The sequence below is a fragment of the Globicephala melas genome, chromosome 4 (genome assembly GCF_963455315.2).
Source record: "Globicephala melas chromosome 4, mGloMel1.2, whole genome shotgun sequence".
Classification (NCBI taxonomy): Eukaryota; Metazoa; Chordata; class Mammalia; order Artiodactyla; family Delphinidae; genus Globicephala; species Globicephala melas.
This window is the reverse complement of record NC_083317.1, coordinates 358,269-384,903: the sequence shown is the minus strand read 5'-3', so window position 1 is coordinate 384,903 and position 26,635 is coordinate 358,269. Positions and strand designations below refer to the sequence as shown.

The window sequence follows — 26,635 nt, the reverse complement described above, 5'->3', positions numbered from 1 at the left end:
CTTCCGATTAAAGTCACACAATTATGTGACTCCCATGCTTGAGCTACATATGCTCCAAGTTTCCATGGGTCATTCACGGTCCAGAGAGGCTCACGTCCAGACCTGCATGGCCAGTGTGACTACTCAGAGAAGTCTCTCTAAAGCCAGCCCTGGGGGCCCATTTCAGGGAGATGAATGCAGGCTCTCCTGGAACCTTCTCAGCTCTTCCCAATGTTTATAAGTCACCTGGAGATCACTGGCTTGGAGAGGTAGCCCTAAGCAGAGGAAAGGCGGGGACCCGCAGGAAGGAAACAACCATCAAGTAAACATCTTCCTTTGCTGAAACTGGACCAGGAAAGTCTCCTGAGGAGCCGGCCCATGGCACCAAGCACTAACTACCTGATGTGACGGGAAGCCTGGGGGGTGTCCAGTCCCTCAGCCTGTGGTTGATGCACAAGGCGATGATGTCATCCCACGGGATCTCAGCAACTGAGGGCCGCGCCCCCCGGCCTGGGGAGGGGCTCCCGCTCTTCCACCTGCAGTGCGTGCCGCGGAGCAGGCTCTCCACCTGGGACTGCAGGACAGGCTGCGTCTGGAGAGAGCTGGGGATCTGGGAGGCGTACTGGACAACCATGGAGCACACGGGGAGCCAGGGAGCTGGAGAGAAAGCGCCACAGGAGTCACAGACCGTGGTGCAAATCTACATGCCATGTTCTTCACTCTGTATTTTCCTAGGAAAAGGCAACTCTGTAGCCGAGAAGTCTGCCTTCAACTCTGAATACAACAGAACCACAGCTGTTAAGAAAAGAACATCTCCCTCCCCACATCCAGGTAAGGGATGCAGCCACCCAGGTCAAACTTCACAACAAAGGGTCCATCCTAGAGGCTCTGACTGCACAGGCCTGCAGGTGCATGCAGGAATCCGTATCTGACCAAGCACTCAGGGACGTCTGGTCCCAGAGGCACGGGCTTCTCTTGGGGAGCCCCGACCTAGCTCACGGCAGAGGATTTGCGCAGTGCAGTTTATTCCCCATTGGGTTCCTTCAGTAGCAAATGTCTGTTAGACCTACTGGAGAGTGCACCTCAAAATTTAGAATGAAGCCTGAGGCCTCTGTTCCAATGGTCTAAAGGAGAATGGCCCTGCTAAGGCCATGTGCTGCGCCACGTGAGCACAAACAGCCTTGTTCCCTCCTAACAGCATCAGCAAGGGAAGGGGCAGCCTCCTCACAGCACAGGGACCCATAAAGTCCACGTGAGAACAGCCTAAAAGCCTCACTCGGGCACAGCCGGAGCCACAGAACGAGCTTCTTTGACAAAGAAAGAACACTGGTGTTAAAGCAGCACTGAGTGCCGTGGCCCCAGCAGAGCCAGCAGCGTGGGGACAGGACTGCACAGTCCCCATGCCTTTGGCTCCCAAATGCCATGGCACAGGCAGGATGGGACCTGCTGTTAACTGAGGAGTCCCAGGCCTTGGGTGCAGCACTCTTCCTGACACCTTCCTCCCGAGACTAAACAGATACCCACAGACCGCTCAGATGGTGGTGAAGGGCCAACAGGGCTCACTCCACAGAACCCCAGCTCGTCCTGACTCCTGAATCCAAAGGCAAGTGCGGACGGGTGCAGCATGGGGCCGGGGTGCCCGGTGGAGAAGGGCCACCTCACACTGGTGCCCAACACCGGCCAGGGAGTCTCTACAGCAAGAAGGAGGCGGGGAACTCGGCCGCAGCACACTGCTTCCCAGCCAGTACCCCTCAGCACGAGCACGCACCTCCCGGGGGCGGAAGGTCCATCTGTGGGAGCTGGAAGCCAAGGATAGCCTGCCTCAGCCAGGCCAGGTGCTCCGGGGTGTTCCAGTGAAGGTGAGGAAGCAGCCGGCTGCCCCCTGCCTCGGCAAACTCAGTGACAGGCCAGGACAGGTCACAGAGCTGCTCGGAGGACACTACAGAGGCCAGGAAGCTCAGCACGCTGTTGAACAGTTCGATGACGGCACTTGGCTCCTGCGGGGCCAGGCCGCCTAGCCTCCGCTCTCTTCTGTCGTGGAAAAACCGGCCGCTAAACTCCCGGCTAACCCCGTCTTCCACGTACTGAATGAGGGTCTGGCAACAAAGGTCAAGGGCACAGGGGCAGTGCGAGACCAGCCACTGCACAGCCTGCGAAACCTGAGAAGCAAAGACAGTGGGGAGAGATCTGGTTCAACAATTCACGCTGCTTTTCAGGAAGAGATTCCTGAAGGCGCCCCTCCCACAGCTGCCACAGCAGGTGCCACCGGAGCAGCAGCCTCTCAACCACACCAGGAAGGGGAGCAGAAGCTTCCACTGCAGTTGAGTTTGGTCTCCCAGGGCCCTGGAGACCCACACAGCAGGGACCCCGAGAAGGGCTCCCGTGCCCCTCGCCCCCGAGGAGCGTGGCCTGAAGGACCGCCCCGGAAGGGCTGAAGGCCCAGGGGAAACCAGCCCTACACATCCTCTTCACCTCACACAGAAAAGGAAGCCACGTCTTCCCGTTCTTAGAAGGACTCACAGCTTCACTACGTACCTGGATGCTTTCACATCCTGTAGTTATCTTTCCTCCTGTACTTATTACTTTTATTTTAATTCCTGGCACTTCTTTGCCTAAATGTAATTATCAGCACAGACTTCCTTTTTTTAAGGAAACTTCTGATAACATTATTTCTTCATATTCCAAGGACAACCACTTACAAAAATAATTATACATCTGACCGTCAGATACAAGACATGAATTGTCATATTTTAAATCCATAACAACAAAACCTCTAAAAAAATTTACACAATTTAATTTATTGCCAATAGCAGGACTGTGGGCAAATTTTATCTTTTATTTTGATTTCTGCTTATATTTTTAGAAAGTTTCCTGTCAAAACATAAAATTAAAGATGCAAGCAGTAACATACACTAAATTCAAGATACAGTGAAAGGGAAAAAACTGAAAATATCTTGTCGGACCTTTAAAAATGATAAAACCTTACCTTAGTCGTGCCTTGTAAATCACTAATGGAATCAGGGATCTCAAGAACGGTATAATCTGAAATCAGCTTAGCTGAAACCAAATCCTGGAGCATCAGACCTTTAAGACAAACAGACGTAGGTCACCTGTCTCCTGGTAGAGGTCTGCAGGCCAGCAAAGGCATCTCACTGCTCTGACCCTGCCCAGCCCTGCCCCCAGTCACTGCAGCAGCTGCTGTCACGTGACTCCGGACACCACACTGCCAGCACTTCCTCATACCTCCGGCTCTACCCACTTATTTAACATGCCAGCTCATAAATGGAACTGCCTTCACACACCAGCTTCCACTTCCTTCTCCACGGCGTCCCCTCCCGGGCCGGACACAAGAACCACCAGCGGAAGCGCAGGCTGGAAGGGCTTGGCCTGCAGGAGCTGCTTGATCTGCAGCAACGCCGACAGCCAGTACACGTCCTCCTCCGCCACGTCCTCGCTCTTCACTTTGGGGGGAAGCAGCAGCATAAGCCCGCTGGCTCCCAGGAGCTCCTTCTGTGTCTCCGCAGCGTCGAGGGCACAGTCGCTAAGAGCACCGTGGGCCACCTGGAACGGCACCCAGGCCATCAAGATGGGTGCACCAGGGGACAAATCAACAGTGAGCTTCGGTCCCAGAGTGAGCAGAGCCAGATGCTCACCTCACGCCGTGAGGCCGAGAATTAGTACGGAAATTAGTCATAGGTAATGCAGCCTCTGGCTAGACTTGTGTTGGAGCAATTTAATCTTAACAGTTACCTCAAACAGGCTTGTAAAAAACGAGTAAGCCGGGACTTCCCCAGTGGCTTCCCTGGTGGTTAAGAATCTGCCTGCCAGTGCAGGGGACACGGGTTGGATTGCTGGTCCAGGAAGATCCCACATGCCGTGGAGCAACTAAGCCCATGCACCACAACTACTGAGCCTGTGGTCTAGAGCCCATAAGCCACAACTACTGAGCCCACGTGCCATAACTACTGAAGCCCACACACCTAGAGCCTGTGCTCCGCAACAAGAGAAGCCACCGCAATGAGAAGCCTGCACACTACAATGAAGAGTAGCCCCCGCTCGCTGCAAATAGAGAAAGACTGTGTGCAGCAACAAAGACCCCATGCAGCCAAAAATTTTTAAAAATTAAAAAAAAAAAAAAGAAAGAAACCCAAAGGAAACAGATACCGCATGGCACATAGAAAACTTATGCAAAAATCCTCATTTCCTCTGAGGATGCCTCTGGAAACAGTCATAAGATGATATGAAAAAGTCAAATAAGAACAAGAAAAAGGAAATCGATAATATATATATTATTAAAAACTCAATAGAACATTTGGAATACAAAGTCAAGGAAACCTCCCAGAAAACAGTATTAAAAAACAAGAGAAAATGGGATAGAAAGGATTAAGAGGCTCAGACGCTCAACTGATGAGGCCAACATCAGTCTAATAGGAGTTCAAGAAAGAAGAGAATCAATGAGAAGGAAAGTGGATGTCATCAAGATGCAAAAACGTCAGTCTCCAGCCCACAAGGACCCACCAGGCCCAAACGATGAAACGATGAGGGAAGGAAAGTCAGCACCAGGGCCCCAGGGACAGAGTACAGGCTTCCAAAGAGAAACAAAGTGGACCACAGGGAAAGGAACAGAACAGTTTCAGACATCTCAACAGCAAAGCTGGACGGCAGGTGACAGTGGAGCAAACTAGAAGGAAAATAACTTTCAATCCATAATTCTACAAACCTAGCTAAACTATGAAGCAAATGTGAGAGTAAATACATTTTCAGACAGGCAAGAATGCCAAAAATTCTCCTCCCACGCATTCTTCCTTTGGAAGAAAGTGGAAAACGTGCTCCATCCAACAAGAGACTAAACCAAGAAAACATCGTGCTGCTGCTGCCAACGGCAGCACCGCGTAAGTGCTTGATGTGTCGGACTGCGCTCTGTATGTATAACTCACTTGGTCCTCAAGGGTCCCTGTGCACAGTGGCGCCGCGGAGCAGCTGTGTGGCCCCAGGCTGTGTGTTTTGGCTCCTCCCTCCCTGGCAAAACCGCATCATGAGTAAGAGCACTGACCCACAGGCGGCGCCCGGCCACGAGGGCCCGGCCACGAGGGCCAGGGCTAGGGGTGGAAGAGCGGGACCGAGCTCTCGGTCTGGAGGGCCTGGCGGAAGCCACAGCGTGGGACACGTTATCCGCCTCAAGGGGAGCAGGAGGGTGGCACCTTCTCAGAGGGAGGGACAAGGTGAAGTGACAGAACACTTAGGAAACTCTATTGAGAGACGCGCAGCCCATGTGCCGGCACATCTGGGTGATATTAACGAAAGATGAAGATAAAACTACTTAAGTAAGATAATGAGACAACTACTACTTGCAAAAAATAAACAAATGTCGTCACAGAACACTTGCTGGTTCTGGGGCAAATAGCTGTCACACGGCACGCGCGCGCATACACAACACACGCACCCACATGGCCCCACTTGCTGAGATAATATAAAGTAATGATGTAGCCACCTGGAAGATGGGGAGGCTGAGAGGAACTGGGGTATTAAGAGTTCACGCCTCCCACAGTGGGGTGTGCAGCCCCAGGATGGCCCCACGATGCCACCTCCTCGTGCTGATGTCCGTGCACCGTCACCTGCCCTGAGTGTGAGCTGGGCCCAGTGACACGCTTCTAACGGTATCAGACAAACGTAATGGGGTGCCACCTCCAAGATTAGGCTACAAAGAGATTACGCCAGCTTGCTCAGCTGATGGCAGCCAGCTGATGCCCTGTTGTGAGCTGCCTCATAGAAGCCCACGTGGCGTGGCCTGCAGGGAAGTGAATCCTGCCAACAACCACGAGCGTGAGCTTTCCGAGGAGACCAGAGCCCTGGCCTACATCTTGACTTACAGCTGGTGAGGAATCCTGAGCCAGAGGGCCCATCTAAGCCCCACCTGGACTTCTGCCCCACAGAAACTGTGAGTAACAAACGTTTGTTATTTAAAGCTGCCACATTTGGATATTTTTTGTTTTTTGGTTTTTTTGGCCGTGCCGCACAGCACGCGGGGTCTTAGTTCCCGAACCAGGGATCGAACCCAGGCATCCTGCAGTGGAAACGCAGAATCCTAACGACTGGACCGCCAGGGAATTCCCAAAGCTGCCACATTTGGAGGTAACCTGCTATGTAGCAATAGATAACTAATACACATATTTTAATGCAAAGTCAGCAGAGAACATCTAAAGGGGATAAATAAGAGAAATGGCAGTGTAAGGACATGATATGGAAACAGGACAGAAGTCAAGCCTTGGGGAAAGGAGCTAGAAGAAGGGGCAGGGGCTGCAGTTTCTCATCATACATCATGTGGTGCCATCTGAGTTTTTAACTACATGCAAGTATTATTTTGACTTAAAATTTTAAGAATAAAGGCAAGAACAAACTAATTGTCCAGTAGGTGAAGTCTGACTTTGTCATCATAGGAAAAAGGGAAGAACACGCCCCAGGATGTTTCTGTTGCCTCTGAATGGTGAGAGCTTAGATGGCTCTTATAATCTTCATACTTCCTCTGTATTTCCTTATGTTTTTAGTTTTATATATGTATTACTTTCACGTTTAAGAAATACAATAAATAGTATTAAAATGGAAAGAAACAAACAAAAATTCTATAGTCAAACTACAGTTTGAAGCAGTTCCAAGGACAGGAGGAACATGCCCTACGGTGCCACATGCAGATGTCCGGGTGTGCCATGAACGTGCCTGTCAGGAAAAGCAGAGGTCAGGCGTGGAGACTTCAGGTCAGGACACGGTGGGCAGGGCCGCTTTCACTGGGCCCTGCTCTGAGCGTGCCGCCGGTCATGACCGCCACACTATGGGAGGCACCAGGCCCAGGTCGGACAGGTGGCCACAGCAGCAGCTACCAACACCAGGTCTGCTCAACATTGAAGCCCACACTTCCTGCCCTGCACTGCTATTTTCTAAGTAAATAAAATATACATCTGGTTTTACTTCTGAACACACACAGTAAAACCTCGAATTCATTTATGCAGGTCTGAATCTAATGAGGAAACAGGTTCTCATTAAACAAGTATCTCTCAGGGAACCAACTGAGCTCAGTATTTGCCCAAATACCTACAAAGAACAAACATTAGGGGCTTCCCTGGTGGCGCAGTGGTTAAGAGTCTGCCTGCCAAGGCAGGGGACACGGGTTCAAGCCCTGGTCCAGAAGATCCCACATGCTGCGGAGCAACTAAGCCCGTGAGCCACAACTACTGAGCCTGCGCTCTAGAGCCCGCGAGCCACAACTACTGAGCCCGCGTGCCACAACTACTGAAGTCCGCGCACCCCGAGCCCGTGCTCCGTAACAAGAGAAGCCACTGCAATGAGAAGCCCGTGCACTGCAACGAAGAGTAGAACCCGCTCGCCGCAACCAGAGAAAGCCCACGTTCAGCAACGAAGACCCAACGCAGCCGAGAGAGAGAGAGGAAGAAAGAAAGAGAGGGAGAGAAAGAGAGAGGAAGGAAGGCAGGAAGGGAAAGGAAAGAAAATTAGAACTTATAATCAAAAACTGAGGACAACTTTAATGTAAAACAAAAAAAAGTAACCTGAAATGCCCACTACTGAACCTAAGTGAAAACTGCATAGGATTAAAACACATTAGTCTTTGGTAAGACCTGATATATCAGGAAGCTATTTAACAAAGATTTCAGCAGCTGACAGACCATATGAGATGCAACAGCCACTGCATTTTTTTGTAATGCTCTGTCTCATCCCTCTTGGGTTAGTTACCAGAGGTCCGTGGAATTCAGGGCTTCTGAATTATAGGTGAACATATGGACTTCTCAGGATTGTTCTGGGTTTTCACCAAGTTCTCAAAGAGAGGTCTGTGACCCAAGACAGTTAAGACTCACTGCACTCCCGAGAATCTAGCCTGGTCTCTCACACCAAGGGGTGTGCATGGGATGTCGTCAAGACGCAAGGAGGAACCGATACGACACTTGCTTCTGAGCCTCCCACATTGTTTCAGGGCCCTTCAGGGAAGCTATATGACTCCAATCATGTCTGGGAGTGAGCGCAAATGAGAAAATCACAGAAGTACATGCACTAAGTGATGGTCACTCACCTTGACGCACACACTGACAGAAACTGTCTGATTCCCTTTGCTGCTGAGAGTGTTAAAGAGAGTGAGCGTCTGAATCCCACCAACATCACGGTACGTGTCATCCACTGAGCCATCATCTCCTGTGAACTTGACTTTTAACCAGTTTGCTAGAACTCTGTGAATAAAAGAAAATAACACTTGAAGGAGAGTCTAATCCTAAATTTGAACTATAAAGAGAAATATTACACAGATGTAAATACACAAACACCAAATCTTACTATAAAGGTGATCTGAACTAATAAACAGGCTGTGATTTTTTAAATGGAGTTAGGAACTCTACTGGGTTATATATTTGAGAGGACACTCATTCTAATGTGATCTATGATTATTTATTTATTTATTTATTTATGGCTGTGTTGGGTCTTCGTTTCTGTGTGTGGCCTTTCGCTAGTTGTGGCAAGCGGGGGCCACTCTTCATCGCGGTGCGCGGGCCTCTCACTATCGCGGCCTCTGTTGTTGCAGAGCACAGGCTCCAGACGCGCAGGCTCAGTAATTATGGCTCACGGGCCCAGATGCTCTGCGGCATGTGGGATCTTCCCAGACCAGGGCTCGAACCCGTGTCCCCTGCATTGGCAGGCAGATTCTCAACCACTGCGCCACCAGGGAAGCCCCATGATTTATGATTTTGAAGCACTAAGAAAAGATTCTGAGCAACAGAAAAGGTCCTTAGAGTTTACCATACAACCCAGCAATTCCACTGCTAGGTATATAACCAAAAGAACTGCAAACATATGTCCACACAAACACTTACACGTCAATGTTCACAGAAGCGTTATCATAATAATCAAAAAGTGGAAACACCACAAATGCCCATCAACTGATGAACAGAGAAATAAAATGTGATATATTCATGCAATCAAATATCATTCGGCCACAAAATTAAGGACTAATATATGCTACAACATGAATGAACCTAGAAAACATTATGCTAGTCATAGAAGACTACGTGTTTTCGGCTTCTATTTGTATGAAATGTCCAGAATAGGCAAATGAATAGAGACACAAAACAGATTAGTAGTTGCCAGGGGCTGCAGGTAAGAAGGGATGGACTGATCATGGGCATGGATTTCTTTTTAGGTGAAAAAGTGTTCTGCAATTAGATAGTTGTGATGGTTATACAACTCTGTGAATATACTAGAACCAGTGAAATGTACACTTTAAATGGCAGAAATTTATGATATGTGAATTACATCTAAAAAAGAAAAGTAACATGTTCCATAGTTGCTTTAAAAGTATGTTATCTGGGGCTTCCCTGGTGGCGCAGTGGTTGAGAGTCCACCTGTCGATGCAGGGGACGCGGGTTTGTGCCCCGGTCCGGGAAGATCCCACATGCCGCGGAGCGGCTGGGCCCGTGAGCCATGGCCGCTGAGCCTGCGCATCCGGAGCCTGTGCTCCGCAACGGGAGGGGCCACAACAGTGAGAGGCCCGCGTACCGCTCAAGTATGGTTTCTGGAAGCAACTTGGTTACAAGAAACAATGCCATGTCAACTTTTTCGATTTCTTTTTAAAAATGCCAGAAGTTTTTTACCTAAGGAAAAAATGGAACTATAGCAAACAAACTAAACTGTCTTCCCCAAGAGTCTAACATGAAGCAGGCTCTCATCAACATACCTCAGCATAGCTTTAAGTCACAATCAAGTCTGAAATGTTTTTGGACAAAGACTGTTGCCAACGATACAAAATAAAAATGTGAATAATATAAAGCGTCAACTTCAAATAACAAACAAAACAGCCTGCAAAGCTGAGCATCAAAATGAAAGCAGGCGTCAGGGGCCCCAGGAGGAGAGGAGCACACTGGGCTGACACCCGGCCACCCCCGTGTGCAACACTCAGCTGCCAGATGCTCTGGAGAAGTCACCCCGCCTCCCGGCCGCTTGCTGAGCATCTAGCCCCACAGGGGGAGACCTGCCTGACCTGCCAGGACTCCCTGGGGACTGCTCTTCTCCATCAGGCAACACCAGCACCAGCTTCCAAAACACGCGCTCCTGCCGCCCCGGGAGGTGCTCAGCCACGAGAGATGGCAGGTCCAGGGGTGCCCATGCCGCGTCACTGGAAGGGACAGAGCACCACAGGTGAGCCACCACGCGAGCCCCCGGCAGCAGCAGCGTACACGGCGGGCGGGGGGTGACCAACCTCAGCAGCTGCTGGTAGAAGTGCTGAACCTTCATCTGGTGCGCCACCTTGTTTCTGAGACACCTTAACCTGCGAAGGAAGAACCACACAGAGCCTACGTGAGGCCCACTCAGCACCCACCGAGGAACCTGATAAGCACTTAGTGATGTTCTGAGTGCGAAGTAATTGGTTAGTGAGTGTCTCCCAGTGGGGAATACTTAGGAGACCAAGAAACCTTTGCCGATAGAGACACAGTTTAGTCAGAGGACTTGTTCATTCCATAAATATCAAGCAATTATCTACTGTGTTCCAGTCATGGCAGATCAGCAGTAAACAGACAAAAATCCTGCCCCGCTAGAACACACGCCTTGTAGGGAGAGAAGGGCCTCTGTTAGTGGGTGGCGTGACAGGCGCGGTGGGCAGGCTGTGGACTTACACAGGGTGGTCAGAGGTGATATGGGAGCAAAGACTGAAGGAAATAGCGGCGCCAGCATGTGAGTTCTGGGGGACAGGCCAGACCAAGTCAGGAGTGGGCCTGGCAGGTACACAGAATGAGCACAGGGAGAGCAGCGGGGGCAGCCAGAGCGCAGGGTGGGGGCCACTATGAAGGAACTCAGAGAGCAGCCCAGGGACGTCGACAGGGACGTGAGGCGACCTGACCCTGATGTGGTGGTGAGGACACCAGGGTGCAGGGGTCAAGGGCGGAAGCCAGCGGACGGGACAGGTGGCTACGTGAGAGGGGTTGGTGGTGGAGGTGGTGAGGGTAGAGCCGCAGGATGGTGGATCTGAGTCCAGGTGTGACCCAGCCCAGGGAGGACAGGCTGGCATGCTGTGAGCCAGAGGAGGCACCGAGTGCAGCAGGCCAGGCGAAGACTAGGTTCCGATGTTGAACTGGGGACGTGGGGAAGAGGCCTCGGCTGGAGATGCACGAAGCGAGCTGTCAGCGTGTAGGATGGAGAAAGATTACCAGGGGAGGAGGCAGAGGGGAAGAAGAGGGGCCGGCGGCTGTGCTGGAGGGAGGGGGAGGGGACAGAGAGAGGGCCGTCCTGACACAGGTGACACAGCCAGGACTCCAGGAGGCAGCGGGCCAAGGCTGAAGGCCCCAACACGCACAGCACATCAGACACAGGCCAGCACCATCACCACCCTGCTTGCAGACGCAGGCACAGGACGTGGGGACGTGGGCAGCTACACAAAGTTTGTTAGAGGCATGGAGCTGGTGATAGCCCAGGCGAGGACAAGATGTGCCTCGAGACCCCAGCAGGGTGGGCTGCCACTGTGCCTCTGTGTCGTCTTCCTAGGCCCCCACTGGGAGGCTCCTCTCCAGAGGCGACAGCGGCCTGGTCTGAAGAGAGAGGCCGAGTCCTGCATGGCCAGGATTGGGCAGCTGAAGCCAGGACCTGGGCAGGGAGCCGGGTACATGCGGGGTGGCCAGGAGGAGCGGCAGGGAGGGCCATGCGAGGGGACACAGGGAGGGGGCGTGTAAGAGAAGAGACCTGATGGCAGGAGGGGGAGTCGCTCAAATGCTGCCACCGCAGACCCAGGGTAGCAGAGGGGTCGGGGTGGGGGTGGGGGTGAGGCCAACACGGACCTCTGGCTCCACCACTGAGAATGGTCACGATGTGTCCTTAAGCTACGAAGGCAAGGAGGAAACAGGTAATTCCAGGGAAAATTCGATTGGCAGGACCAGGAGTGTTTTAAGGGGAAAAGGCAGGTGAAATCACAGCAGGTAGAGCAACTCTCACTCCGAAAACGCAATCCTGCGTCCGCCTTCACCTCCTCTGACTCCACCCATCTTCCCTGCAAACAGACGCGTTAATCCACACCCTCGATGAAGCCAGTTGGGGCAGGAGGCGCTTAGGAGGCCCTGGGCTGCTGACCTGGTGCAGGAGATGCCCACTCTCCCCGCGTGGCCCAGATCCAGGAGGCCCTTGGCCAGGTTCTCCTCTGCAATGGGGCACTCTGCGCTGGGCGCCAGTGCCCTCAGCCGGTCATTCATGTCCATACAGCAGGGCGCCGCAGGGAAGGCCCGCATCTGGCGCCTCAGTTTCTTCCGGGCTGCGACACCTTCCCTCCACCTAGAGGAGAGACCAAAGTATCATCACTGGGTGCTTTTGCCATGGGGACAAGGCAAAAACATCTCCAGCATTAACATGGGAAACATTTTCTGCCAGTATGTTTAGGTCTTTTTCAGCAACAGTTCTCAAACTGAGAAATGGATCAGAACTGAAACTCAAGGTATGGGGGACGCATGATAACGAATGAGTGGTGGGCAATGAAACTACTGAACTTAAGAGTGAATGCTGAGGGACTTCCCTGGTGGTGCAGTGGTAAGACTCTGTGCTCCCAATGCAGGGGGCTGGGTTCGATCCCTGGTCAGGGAACTAGATTCCACATGCATGCCGCGACTAAGAGTTTGCCCACGCCGCGACTAAGAGTTTGCCCACGCCGCACCTAAGGAGCCAGTGAGCGGCAACTAAGGAGCCTGCGAGCCGCAACTAAGGAGCCCGCATGCCACAACTAAGACCTGGTGCAACCAAATAAATTAATTAATTAAAAAAAAAAGAGTGAACAATCTCTGGAGGCCAACTTGCCAATCTGGACACAAACACAGATCCATACACCCTTTGACCCAGCAGACACCACCGACAGGATTTTCTCTCCAGACATGTGTGCACCTGTGTGAAACGTCTGCACAAGGATGCCACTGCAGCAGTCTTTGTCACAGCTAGAGAGAGAAAGCCATGTGAAAGTCTACCAGTGGGACCAGGCAGGTCATCTACCATGTGCTCTGGCAACGCCACCTCAGTGCACTGACAGCAACGGGGAGAGGCCACCGCGCTGCTGCAGTCAGGTCTCCGCCCTATGTCACAGAGAGTCAAGAAAAGTTTGGCACAGAGTAGGGAACGTGCGCCCACCTCTGCCAACCACCACACAAAGGTCAGAGGTCCTCGTGGGATGGAGACTCATTTCTCACTGAATCCTTTTACACGGCTGCAACTGTCAAGTACACTATTACTTTCTTTAAATGTTATTATGAAATGAATCATTATATAACATATGTAACACATGTACACCCATTTTAAAGACTAATGATAAATCAAACACCCACATCCTTCCATGCAGTGGAGAATGGGTGGCCAAGACCAGCAGCTGACCCCCACGGGCCCTGCTCAGTCACACACCCTCTCATCCCCAAAGGTAACCACTATGCTGGGTTTATGTTTGTTACTTTCCTTCTTTAGGGTTGTACTACTATATACAAATCCAAAACAAGCCGTTTAGTTTGAAGACGGTTTGTATGTTGCACACATTTCCCTAAGAATTGCTTTCTTTCACTATAAATTATGTTTCAGAAATTCATCCATGTGGGCGCATACATCTATCATTTGGCTTGTTCATGGCCCTCTCCCTGTGTCTAGCACATTGGGTAAACAGCAGAAGGCTGCCTACAAATATCTGTTGGAATATAGAGCGGTCCCCCCACCCCAATCTAATTCTTTACTTAGTTTATACCCTTTAGGAAGGAACATGTTACATGTGCATATCATCAGCTGTTTCTGAAAGTATAATCTTTGTCAAAGACTCTCCCTGTATGCATTGATTTTATCTGTAAGGACGCGGGACTCACCGCTGGAGATACTTGCAGAAGCACTGAAGTTCCTGGAGGGTCTCTTTTGCAGTCTGGAAAATTTCCTCCCCAAGAAACAAGTCCACCAGGTGTGCACAGACGTCCTCACAGCAACGGGCCATGCGGAGCCTCTGCTCTGTCTCCACTGCACTCCTAGGGAAAAGGGCAATCAGCATGAGACACTGCACCCAAGGCCCCACCCTGAGGGCCTGCCTTAAAAGCATGAGTCCACGTCCTTGATACTGAAATGTAATGATATCTTTGCTGCAAGGAAAGCTTGAAGATTTCACTTTATATAATGCACAGACATCTGGAAATTTAGAGAAAAAAGAACTAAAGTGGTACAGGGTACAAGATTATAGATCCAACAGGGCCCTTATAAATAGTCAGGAGATAACCCTGTATCTTATAGTTAGAAATTTAATTTTTAAATGACCATTGAGACAACTGAAATATCTTCTCATCAACAACATCTGATGTTTGCAATTAGAAATGTCTCAAGTATATGATAGCTGGCTACAGAGGCTGAGAGCCTAAGGTCATGTGACAGTGGCCCTCAGATAAACCAGAATCTGAAAGAGATTTTTTATAACAAAATCCTATCAACCAAGGGATCACAGAGGCCTTTATCAAATATATTTAGCCATTAAGTCAAAGAAGCCCAGACAGGCAAGACCCATTTCCGATAGCTGTCCTCTGTGGTGATGGAGACAGCCCTGGGCCGAGCTGTAGTCCAAGTCTTCTGGAACTGCAGAGAACAGCAGTTTCCCTGCACGTCAATGAGTCCTAGGTTTTACATATCTCTTTTTTTTTTTTTTTTTTTTTTTTGCGGTACGCGGGCCTCTCACTGTTGTGGCCTCTCCCGTTGCAGAGCACAGGCTCTGGACGCGCAGGCTCAGCGGCCATGGCTCACGGGCCCAGCCGCTCCGCGGCATGTGGGATCTTCCCGGACCGGGGCACGGACCCGTGTGCCCTGCATCGGCAGGCGGACTCTCAACCACTGCGCCACCAGGGAAGCCCTACATATCTCTTAATACCCCTTCCTGGGATTAAGAACAGACAAATACCCATCATTTGTGAGGTCTCTTGCTTAGAGTAAACAGTGAAATAGACTCCCAATTAATAGAAATGGAAAGAAATATTAATTAAACAATATACTCTGCCTCCTGGCTATATTCCCCATCTGCACCAGAGGCTGCAGACCTATCTCAGGGGAACTTAAACGCAAGGACAGATCTCCCAGCACAACTGAACCTCTTTCTTCCCTGAAGCTCGGCACTGAAATTAATACAGTTCTGAAGTGAAATAGCTCAAAGGAATCTTTTAACATTTGAAACAAAGGAAAGGATCTCCTACTTGAGAAAGACTAACGGTGAGTAACCTGGCGTGGAGACCACCAGCGAATTCTTCTGCTGAAAGACACATCCCCACGCCCAGGGCAGGGTCAACGAGGAGGATGAGAGTGAAAGTGAGGGCCTCCCTGGAAGCAACGCACGCAAGAACAGGGACAGCCTGTCAGTACCTGGCTAACCAGAAGATATGCTCCTTGTCAAAATGAAAGCCAGCTAGCATGAGCTGGACCAGCCTGGCCACGGGGCCTCTAACCCTCCTCCCAGCCGCCCACCCGCCTCACGCTGCAGGCGCCAGCGCTTCACTTACTTCAACTCCTGGGAGCAGGTTTCCCTCACACGTTCTGTCACCACGAGCTCTGTCAGCTCTGCAGCTAGGTCCTGGCTCAGCTGCGTTAACACCAGTTCTCTCTCTTGTTTCAACCTGAGGGAAAGGGAGCACAAGAAGTAACAGGCGTCACACTCTGTGACCTTGAGAGCGGGGATCTGAGTTGTGCTGCCTGACCCCTCCGGTTCCACCAGACAGGCCACACAGCCACGCCAGCTCCAGTTCCCTGACCACCACCCACACCCCCTCTGGCTGGGGAGGGGCTGCTGCTTACAAGGTGGGACCTGCCCGCTCCCTGGGCCATAGCATACGAAGGCGCAGGGCGAGCCGTGGATCTGATACGAGTGCAGTGGGCAAAAGCGAGAGCATCGTAGGCCAGGGCAGGTTCTCCCCTTGTCCACACACTCCACCCCCACGGGCACTGCAAGGATGAGACACCCTCACCTCTCTTCTTCAGCCCGCCGCCTCTCTTCCTCTTTCCGCTCCCTTTCCTTAGTCACTTCTTCACTTGCAATGTGCCTCAAAATGCCCATGGTTGCAGCTGTTAACAGCTCCTCCATAGCAGCATTGGAAACACTAGACAGAGCAAAGTGGACATTGCTCTAAATAAATAATAAAAGCCACACAAACCGTATTACTAGACTTCTAATACTAGCAAGGGAAAAAATACCTATTTGCCTTCCAGCATAAAAACGAAGCCCATGGTTAGGAACACACACTCCATCAAAACTGACTCAGGAAAAAAAGAAAATCTAAATAAACCTATAACTAGTTAAGAGATTGACTCAGTATTTTAAAACATCTTCCAGCAAAGAAAAATCCAGGATGAGAGGGCTTCACTGGCAAATTCTACCGAACACTTAAAGAAGAACTAACACCAACTCTTCTCAAACTCTTCGAAAAAACCGAGGCACAAGGAACACTTCCTAACACCTCTACGAGGCCAGCATTCCCCCGACCTGATACCAAAGCCAGACAAAAACACCACAAGAAAACTAGTGACCAATATCCCTTGTGGACATTGAGGTAAAAATCCTTAACAAAATACTAGCAAACCAAAATTAAGCAATATACTGAAAGGATTATACACGACCAAGTGTATAATCTCACACTACCAAGAGAGATTTATTCCTGGAATGCAACAAATGAAAATCAATGTAATACAACCACATTAATAAACTGAAGGGGAAAAAACCCACAAAATCATCTCAGTTAATGCAGAGAGAGCATCTGACAAATTCAATACCATTTCATGATAAAAACACTCAATAAATTAGGAAGAGAAGGGAACTTTCTCAAAATGATAAAGACCATGTATGAAACACCCACAGCTAACATCATATTCAGTCGTGAAAGATAGAAAGCTTTTCCTCTAAGATCAGTAACAAGACAAGAGTGCCCTATCTGCCATTTCTATTCAACACCGTATTGAAAGTTATAGCCAGAGCAATTAGACAAGAAAAATAAAAACATCCAAACTGGAAAGGAAGAAGAAAACTACGTGTATTCACAGATGACAGGATCCTGTATGTAGAAAATCCTAAGGGATCCACTCAAAAGCTATTACAATAAAAAAAAGTTCAACAAGGTTGGAATATAAGGATCAACACCCCAAAATCAATGGCATTTCTATACACGAGCAATGAACGTTCTGAAAGTGGAATTGAGGAAACAATTCCATCTACAATAGCGACAAAAAGAATAATATAATTAGGAACAAATTTAACCAAAGAAACAAAAGACTTGTACAATAAAAATTATAAAATGTTGCTGAAAGAAATTAAGGAAGACATAAACAAATGGAAAGACATCCAAGTTCATGGAATCACCATTAAATCCCAACATAACTTTTGCAGAAGTAGAAAAACCCATCCAAAAATTCTTATGAAATTTAAAGGGTCTCCAAATAGGGAAACAGTCTTCAAAGAGAAAGTTGAAACAAAGCTGAAGGACTCGCACTTTGAGATTTCAAAACTTACAACTTACTACCAAGTTATAGTAATCAAATCAAAACAATATGGTACTACCATAAAAACAGACATATAGGGCTTCCCTGGTGGCGCAGTGGTTGAGAGTCCACCTGCCGATGCAGGGGACAGGGGTTTGTGCCCTGGTCTGGGAAGATCCCCCATGCCGCGGAGCGGCTGGGCCCGTGAGCCATGGCCGCTGAGCCTGCACGTCCGGAGCCTGTGCTCCGCAACGGGAGAGGCCACAACAGTGAGAGGCCCACGTACCCCCAAAAACAAACAAACCAAAAAACACAGACATATATACCAATGGAATATAGCGCCCAGAAAGAAACCCTCACATATATGGTCAACTGATTTTGAACAGGGCAGCAAGACCATATGAAGGGAAAAGGACAGCCTTTTCAACACTGGTGCTGCGAAAACTGGATACCCAAGAACAATGTTGGATCCTTATCTTACACGATATATAAAAACAAAATCAAAATGGATCAAAAACCTAAATTTAAGAGCTGAAATTATAAAATGCTTAGAAGAAAACACAGGGGAAAATCTTCACATTATTGGATTTGACAGTGATTTCTTGAATATGATACCAAAAGCACAAGCAACAAAAATAGATAAATTGGACTATGTAAAAATTTTAAATTTTTGTGCATCAAAGGACACTATCAAAACAGTGAAAAGACAATCCACAGATTGGGAAAAAAATACTTGCAAATCAAATATTGAAAAAGGATTAGTATCCAGAATATGAAAGAACTCCTACAACTCAACAACAAAAAAATTCAAGAATGGGCAAAGGGCAAATGAAGCAACTGACAAAGGATTGATCTCCAAAATTTATAAGCAGCTCATGCAGCTCAATAACAAAAAAACAAACAACCCAATCCAAAAATGGGCAGAAGACCTAAATAGACATTTCTCCAAAGAAGATATACAGAGTGCCAACAAACACATGAAAGGATGCTCAACATCATTAATCATTAGAGAAATGCAAATCAAAACTACAATGAGATATCATCTCACACCGGTCAGAATGGCCATCATCAAAAAATCTAGAAACAATAAATGCTGGAGAGGGTGTGGAGAAAAGGGAACACTCTTGCACTGCTGGTGGGAATGTAAATTGATACAGCCACTGTGGAGAACAGTATGGAGGTTCCTTAAAAAACTAAAAATAGAACTACCATACGCCCCAGCAATCCACTACTGGGCATATACCCTGAGAAAGCCATAATTCAAAAAGAGTCATGTACCAAAATGTTCATTGTAGCTCTATTTACAATAGCCCGGAGATGGAAACAACCTAAGTGTCCATCATCGGATGAATGGATAAAGAAGATGTGGCACAGATATACAATGGAATATTACTCAGCCATAAAAAGAAATGAAATTGAGCTATTTATAATGAGGTGGATAGACCTAGAGTCTGTCATATACAGTGAAGTAAGTCAGAAAGAGAAAGACAAATACCGTATGCTAACACATATATATGGTATTTAAGAAAAAAAAATGTCATGAAGAACCTAGGGGTAAGACAGGAATAAAGACGCAGACCTACTAGAGAATGGAGTGGAGGATATGGGGAGGGGGAAGGGTAAGCTGTGACAAAGCGAGAGAGAGGCATGGACATATATACACTACCAAACGTAAGGTAGATAGCTAGTGGGAAGCAGCCGCATAGCACAGGGAGATCAGCTCGGTGCTTTGTGACCACCTGGAGGGGTGGGATAGGGAGGGTGGGAGGGAGGGAGACGCAAGAGGGAAGAGATATGGGAACACATGTATATGTATAACTGATTCACTTTGTTATAAAGCAGAAACTAACACACCATTGTAAAGCAATTATACTCCAATAAAGATGTAAAAAAAAAAAAAAAAAGAATGGGAAAAGGACTTACATAGACATTTCTGTAAAGAAGATACACAAGTGACCAATAATTACATGAAAAGATGCTCAACATCATTCGTCATTAGAGAAATGCAAATCAAAACCACAGTGAGTTACCACTTCACACATTATAATGGTTATTATTTAAAAAAAAAAAAAGAAGGACAGCAAGTGTTGGCGAGAATGTAGAGCAACTGGACCCCTTGTGCACTGCTGGTGGGGATGCAAAAATGGTGCTGCTGTTGTGGAGAACAGTTTGCTGATTTCTCAAAAATGTAAAAATATATCATATGATCTAGTAATTCCACACCTAAACATATACCCGTAAGAACTGAAAGGGACTCAAACAGTTATTTGTCCCGTGTTCACAGCAGCATCATTCACAATAGCCAAAAGGTGGAAACACCTTATTAAGCACGGGTGAATAAATAAAATGTGGCATATATACATGTGTATGTGTGTGCATATATTTAATGGAGTATTGTCCAGAAATAGATCTGGAAGTAGACAATGGTGATGAATACACGACATTGTAAATATACTTAATGCCATTGAATTGTGAGCTTAAAAATGGTTAAAATGGTAAATTTTGTTATATTTTACCACAATAAAAAACAAACCCATGGAAATCTTACTTTTAGCTCCATCAAACAGAAGGTGTGTATCTAATTCTAGTATATAAAACACTGAACGAACCTACAAACAAGACTGACCCTTTTGTGTAAACTACATTGATGCAAGGAAATGTCTGGCTGGCCAAAATGTGCCTTCGGCGTTTCAGTACCGATAATACCATTTCGTGTAACTGTGTCACTTTATATGCACTAGAAGTTTTACAAGTTTGAAATCCTTAAGAAAGTCTGACTTACTAAACTTGGCAGATTTTAATTAACTCCAAAAGTTGCTTAAGTGTCTAGAAAGATTTTGATTATTAAATTTATCAAGACTAGATGCTGGGCTTCCCTGGTGGCGCAGTGGTTGAGAGTCCGCCTGCCGATGCAGGAGACACGGGTTCGTGCCCCGGACCGGGAAGATCCCACATGCCACGGAGCGGCTGGGCCCGTGAGCCATGGCCGCTGAGCCTGCGCGTCCAGAGCCTGTGCTCCGCAACGGAAGAGGCCACAACGATGAGAGGCCCGCGTACCGCAAAAAAAAAAAAAAAAAAAAAAAAGACTAGTTGCTTAAAGTGTTCCACAAAATCAGCTTTATAAAATTTGTAGGTGTAGTTTGAAATGTCTAAGGAAATTTCATCATGGTGTTAAATGCAAATGGTATAAAATGTTTAAGGGAATTTAATCTGTCAAATTTATAAACTGTGACTTAATCCAAGATCAAGTAAAGTGAGTGTTTTTATTTTTTAACAGAGAATGAACTAATTATTACTAGATTTTTTTTATTACTAGATTTTTGATCACATTTAAAGTTGAAAGAAAAACAGGTTTCTAATTTACAACTTTAATAAACCTAATGCTACTCAAAAGTCATACACACATAGAAACTACCTGCAAACGACAAACGCAGGTCAGGAGCGTGAGGGACTATACCCACCAGCGAGCAGGACCGACACTGAAGCCTGTGCAAAGGGGTGGCTGTGATCTCTTGTCGAAGACTGAGAGCAGCTTTCTGAGAGGAAGCGTCTGGCGGGAGCACATACGGCCTCAGAGCACGAGAGGCACCGCACTTACCCCAGGGCTGTGGCTGCGAAGGCTGCCCCGGCGGCGCCAACTTCCTCGCAGTCCCTCTGAAGAACCTCCCGGATGAGCTCATCCACCACCTGCGCCAGGTCCTAAGGAGAGGGCAGACGGGGCCACGATCACTGGCTGGGGACGCCGCCCTGATCCAGCCCCAGCGCACCACCAAGCCATCGCCTCCACAGCCTAAGGTGCTGAAGGTCTTCCCGGAACCACAGAGACATCATGGACCATCCGCCCAGCTCAGAAATCCCTCCAAGACCTCATCACCGGAAGCTGTTTGGAGGCGTCTAATGACCCTTACACGGGGCTCGGCTGTGCGCTCCTGGAAAGGGTTCCTGCTAATAACCAGAGAGGAGCCTTCTGGACGTGCCAGGACAAGCCTGCTGCCTGCTCAACGATGGCCATTCAGACGGCCACAGTGCCGCACCCAACGTCACACGTGTCCGGCTTCTGTGGCCCTGCCTCATTCCCCACCTCAGGCCTCCTTGATCCCCCAGTGGGGTGGTGCCCAGTGCCTGCCCAAGCAACAGGGTGGCGAGATCAAGTCACACGACCTGTGTGGTGGGTAGGCCCTGCTCAGCCCCGGGGCCACCTGTCAGAGGCATGCTGACCCCAGGGACACCCCAGGGACACAGACAGTGGTCAGACTGGACAGCAGAGGCAGCTGGATGTTTGCCCACGACGGGCCCTCAGAGCCCTGACAGGAAGGGTCCTTACCTCGTCCGAGTACACAGGCGCAGACTTTGGGGGAAGGAGCTCCAGCTGCACGGGGGGCTGCACGGGGGGCTGCACGGGGGGCTGGAAGAGGCTGGGTGCCATGCTCAAGGGCAGTGCCGGGAGTTGTGGAGGAGAAGCTGGCACAGGGGTGGGCAGGGGCTGCAGGAGGAGAGCCGGGAGGGTCTCGTCCCCCTCCGTACTGCACTCCTCTCCTCTCCCTACACCTGGAAGGAACAGGCAAACGTGGGCACCGAGGACAAGCCCTGGCCACCCACAGTGACCCTAAGGACTGGCCACCCTCCCCAAGCTGACCGCCACAGGGCCCCTCCTGGGCCACGAGCCGGGGGGCCGTGTGCGCTTCACCCGTGGGCACAAAGCACTGCGGCGCCAGGGAGCCGTTCAGGCAGCACCGAGCTGATGTCGCCGGGCCCCAGGATGAGGCCTCCTAGAGGGGAGCGCAGCTGGTGCCCTCCTGAGAGCGCAGCCTCACTCACCCGCCACGTCCAAGCCGGGTCTCTGAGTGCCCGTGGGCAACTCCGCAGCCAGGCTGTCCCCGACGTACTTGTTCTGGGAGTTGAAGCTGCACACGGGGGTGTGACGGGGAACAGGGGGTAACGGCCCTCCATTCACGATCTCCCCAACGGACACCGTCAGCTTCCTGGTAATAAACACCGACTTCCTGGCCTTGGATAAACCCTCTGGTTCCAGGAACGAGGACCGGTTCAGCTCGACACAGCTACCCAGATCACAGAGAACCCATGGAGAGGCGTTACACAGGCGACAGGCCACCCTTCACCTCCTCAGTGCCCTGCAGTCACTGCGTCGCCAGACGGCCATGTGGAACTGAGGGGAGGCATCAAAGGCCGCGCCCAAGGCCCAGCCCACGGCATCCACCACTGCCAGCGTTTCCTTCTGACTCGGGAGCTACCTGGCCTCACTGTTAGCAGCCCTGGGTGCAGCAACGCTCCCCTACACGCTCCCGGCTCATCCCGTGAGGGCAGGTCTGCAGGCAGCAGACGGGGCCAGGGCTGAGGAGTCAGAGGAGGATGGGTTCAGGGAAACCCCGGATCCGGACACGACAGGCTACAGATTATGGAGCCATTTTCTGGGAGAGGGTCCACAAGTCCTACCACGTTCTCAAAACTCTGACTGCAGCAGAGGAGAGGCCCTGGCCTGGCCAGAGAGGCCATCCTCAGGGACAGAACAAGGAAGGCCCCAACCTCGACCATCAGCTTCTTGAGTAACTTGGGAAAAGTCAGGAAGAGTCTGAACCCTAACCTGCTGAGGAACAGCGTGTGGCCTGGGGACATCCCCCGCGGTCCTGAGCCTCGCCTGCTCCCCTGCAGCCCAGGCAGCGGAACGTGCCTTCGCCAGGGCCTGGCGCGCAGCTGGCGCTTCCCAGCCTCCCCAGGGTTAACAGGGAGAGAAGGAGAGCGGCCCGGCGGTTCGGGCCTCGGTGCTTACCCGTCGGAGACAGTGAGGCCGTGGCAGCTGAGGAAGCCTGTGGCGTCCTCTCCGTCTCTGAAGAGCAGCATGCGCACCACGCCGTCCAGGGGAAAGGTGGTGGAGCGCTGAGTGCTCGCGGTGTACGCCACGTTGAGTGCTCGGAGCGCGTCCTTGCGGATCTGAGAGAAGCCAAGTCACTGAGTCGCAGAGGGTCAGGCGCTCCGTGACCGCAGACGGCTCAGTCCCTCTGGAAAGCACCCCGGGTCCCAAGCTTAGCGCTCATCGGGCCGTCTGCTCAGCAGAATGCCCAGAAATGATGCAAAGCAAACAGTTTCACATACGGAAAAGGCTGGGCCACGAAGGCTTTACTTATAAGAAAAACTAGAAAACCAACCACCCACCAGCAGGGCAGGGAGAGTACACTGTGCATCCGCCACTCAACAAAAAGCCGTACAGCTGCTGAAAATTACTGCAGAGATGATGGAATGCCATGGAAAGCGTGTGACATGAAACTGAGTACAAGTCAGAGAGAAAGTTGCTTCACAGCATCACACTGAGCATTTTAAACACGGGGACAGAGGGAACCATGAAGGCACAGACAGGTCAGTTTGATCCCAGGACCCCGGTGGCCCTGCCTCTCCTCTTCAGTGGGCTTCAACCAACTCAACCCAGATCTACAGTGTTACTTCAAGGCTGGCATGCACGTCCATGCTGAGTGTCCAACAGTGGGCAGACAAGACCCCTGTCCTCACGTAGCTGACGTGGCAGGAGACACCAACACTGAACAAAACGAACGTACAAAATGCACAATGCGTTTAACGGCGACAGTGCAACAGAAAGAAGAGCTGTGGAGGAGGGCAGGGCGTGCTCTGCCTAGAAGGGGAGCCCAGCCCGGCCCTGGTGGAGGGGAGCTCTGCCAGCTCGGATAACAGCCAGCGCAAAGGCCCTGAGGCAGGCGCGTGCTGGGGGCTGGGGGGCTGGGGGTGGAGCCAGGGAAGACAGGAGAGGAGATGAGGTCCAGGAGACAATAGGCCACTGTGGGCCACTGTTAGTGAAACGCTTTGTCTTTCTAAAGAAAAACACTTAGATTTCTGTTGGGTTTAAAATTATTAATGGGTACAAATGGTCGACTATCACTGGTATTTATCAACTGCACAGAGTTCCCCAAGCAGCATGTCGTTAGAAATCTTTTCATTTGTTCCAGAGTTTCAGTTCTCTTGGAAACTGTCGGATCTGACAATGAGCAAACTTGCAGAAGACTTTGCCTGGGATGTGATGGTGGGTTTAGTCACTGTTTACCGGAGGACTTGTGACCAAAGAAGAAAAATGACCTGGAGTCACAAAACCAGCCAGGCAGCTTCCCGAGATCTCCCAGGCAACCTCCTCCCCACCCGGCAGCTGCCAGGGGCTCCCAGCAATGACTCCAGGCGGCACTCTCCCGGCATTCCCCACCACCACCCCGCCCACCCGCAGCTACGGGACAGCACAGGGGCTGCTGTGTGAGGTGGGCGTGCAGGCTGCTCTACTATAGTCCCCGAGTGCTTCAGAAGGCGAAGACCTGACTCTGGAAATCTGAGACCAGGAGTTCACACTCTATGCAAATCCTGAGGTAAGAGACTGGTCTTGCCCCGTCTTTGTAACCCCAGTGCAACAAAGAGCAGGCACTTTAGATATTTACCGAAATGAATTTAGCAACATCAAGCTCACTCCAAAAATGAAGACTGATAACACTAATAAGTTCTAGGTCAGGGGTTTGTGCATGCAGTTTGCTTTTTGGCTTGTTTCCATGGAAGATGATAGTTCTGAACGCAAGTTATCATTCTGAAGAGATTTCTCTCATCTGAACCAGAAGAAGAGTATTTCCCACTGCACAGCCTTTCCATCGGTGATCAACTGTGCCAACCCCATAAACAGGTAACAGCAGTATCCCCTCAGGGGCTGCTGCACGAGACTTAGCCCAGGACCCGCTGAGATGCTCCTGTCAGAAAGAAGCTCTCAAATGTCACAAGTAGCAACCAGCTTTCTGTCAATTCTGCAAGTGCAGTGTCAGTACTCACCTGATTAAAGTAACAATGCAGAAGACAAGCATTCAGATAAGAAGCTGACTGGACCAGTTTGAAAAATCGCACAAAATTGTTACTGTTCAACGCAGCAAAAGCCTGAACAGCGAATTTCACCTCAGAGGAGTTTCTAACGGCAGGATGGAACTGCTGCACTTCCCTGTTAATTAAAGGAGACGAAAGGGGTTAGAATTTGACCTTTAATTAGACAAAATTTCCATGAAAATAGATCTGACAATAAAACAGATTTCAACTATACTGAAAAAGAAGGTCTTGACATGGTCACATGTGCCAATATGTTCATGGTTTACCAATGTCAAAGCCACCACTCAGGCTGGATTGGTAACAAAGATTTTCTTTAAAAAGATGATGAGGGACTTCCCTGGTGGCGCAGTGCCAAGAATCCACCTGCCAACGCAGGGGACACGGGTTCAAGCCCTGGTCCAGGAAGATCCCACATGCCGCGGAGCAACTAAGCCCATGCGCTACAACTATTGAGCCTGTGCTCTAGAGCCCGTGAGCCACAACTACTGAAGCCCGCGCGCCCCAACTACTGAAGCCCGCGCACCTAGAGCCCGTGCTCCACAACAAGAGGAGCCACCGCAGTGAGAAGCCTGCGCACCGCAACGGAGAGTAGCCCCCACTCGCCGCAACTAGAGAAAGCCCGCGCGCAGCAACAAAGACCCAACGCAGCCAAAAATAAATAAATAAATTAATTAATTTTAAAAAGATGATGAATAGTAAAGTAAACAAATTGAAGCAATAATTTAAGAATTGATTATCAAAGAGTTACTTTAATGCCAACTGACTGCCAGCTGTGTGTTTGAAGATGACGCCTAAGAAAGTTTAACTTTGTTTTGTTTATAAATAAACGGATTTGGGGACTTCCCTGATGGTCCAGTGGTTAGGAGTCCGCGCTCTCTCTGCTGAGGGCCCAGGTTCCATCCCTGGTTGGGGAACTAAGATCCCACAAGCTGTGCAGTGTGGCCGAAAAAAAACAATTATTAATTATTCAAGAATTACTCAAGGTAGGGGACAAATGCCTATCATATACGAAAAGACTGCACAGCCATTTTCCCTAGTTTATCTCCAAGGCTTAATTTAAAATCAGTCACACACATACACATTCTGCAAGCTGACAGAGTTTCAGCATAAAGAAGGGAAACTGGGGACCCAGTTTACCAGTGACAGGAACGGAAGGCTAGTGGACTCTAACATATTTCTCATATAAATGTCTCCAGATAGATCAGGCCAAGGTTTAAGATTCATTCTTAATATCCCACCCTTAGCATTTGTTTCACACGACTTTTTCCTCTCCTGTGACTTAGACCTTTTTTTTTTC

At 49.7% G+C, this 26,635-nt stretch overlaps 1 protein-coding gene across 1 annotated transcript in view; it reads right to left on the bottom strand.

Annotated features, from left to right (window-relative positions):
• Positions 1–26,635, bottom strand: part of MCM3AP (minichromosome maintenance complex component 3 associated protein) — a 44,041-nt gene that overhangs the window by 5,186 nt on the left and 12,220 nt on the right. Inside the window, exons 10-25 of the mRNA XM_030835661.3 lie at positions 25,291–25,453; positions 23,252–23,412; positions 22,282–22,523; positions 21,788–22,011; positions 21,062–21,162; positions 15,960–16,091; positions 15,498–15,611; positions 13,839–13,991; positions 12,088–12,285; positions 10,229–10,297; positions 10,010–10,144; positions 8,057–8,210; positions 3,282–3,540; positions 2,966–3,063; positions 1,748–2,138; positions 379–636 (exon numbers count right to left, since the gene is read on the bottom strand). Of these exons, the coding sequence (XP_030691521.2) occupies positions 379–636; positions 1,748–2,138; positions 2,966–3,063; positions 3,282–3,540; positions 8,057–8,210; positions 10,010–10,144; positions 10,229–10,297; positions 12,088–12,285; positions 13,839–13,991; positions 15,498–15,611; positions 15,960–16,091; positions 21,062–21,162; positions 21,788–22,011; positions 22,282–22,523; positions 23,252–23,412; positions 25,291–25,453 (2,852 nt within the window). The remainder of the gene's footprint in view (positions 1–378; positions 637–1,747; positions 2,139–2,965; positions 3,064–3,281; positions 3,541–8,056; positions 8,211–10,009; positions 10,145–10,228; positions 10,298–12,087; positions 12,286–13,838; positions 13,992–15,497; positions 15,612–15,959; positions 16,092–21,061; positions 21,163–21,787; positions 22,012–22,281; positions 22,524–23,251; positions 23,413–25,290; positions 25,454–26,635) is intronic.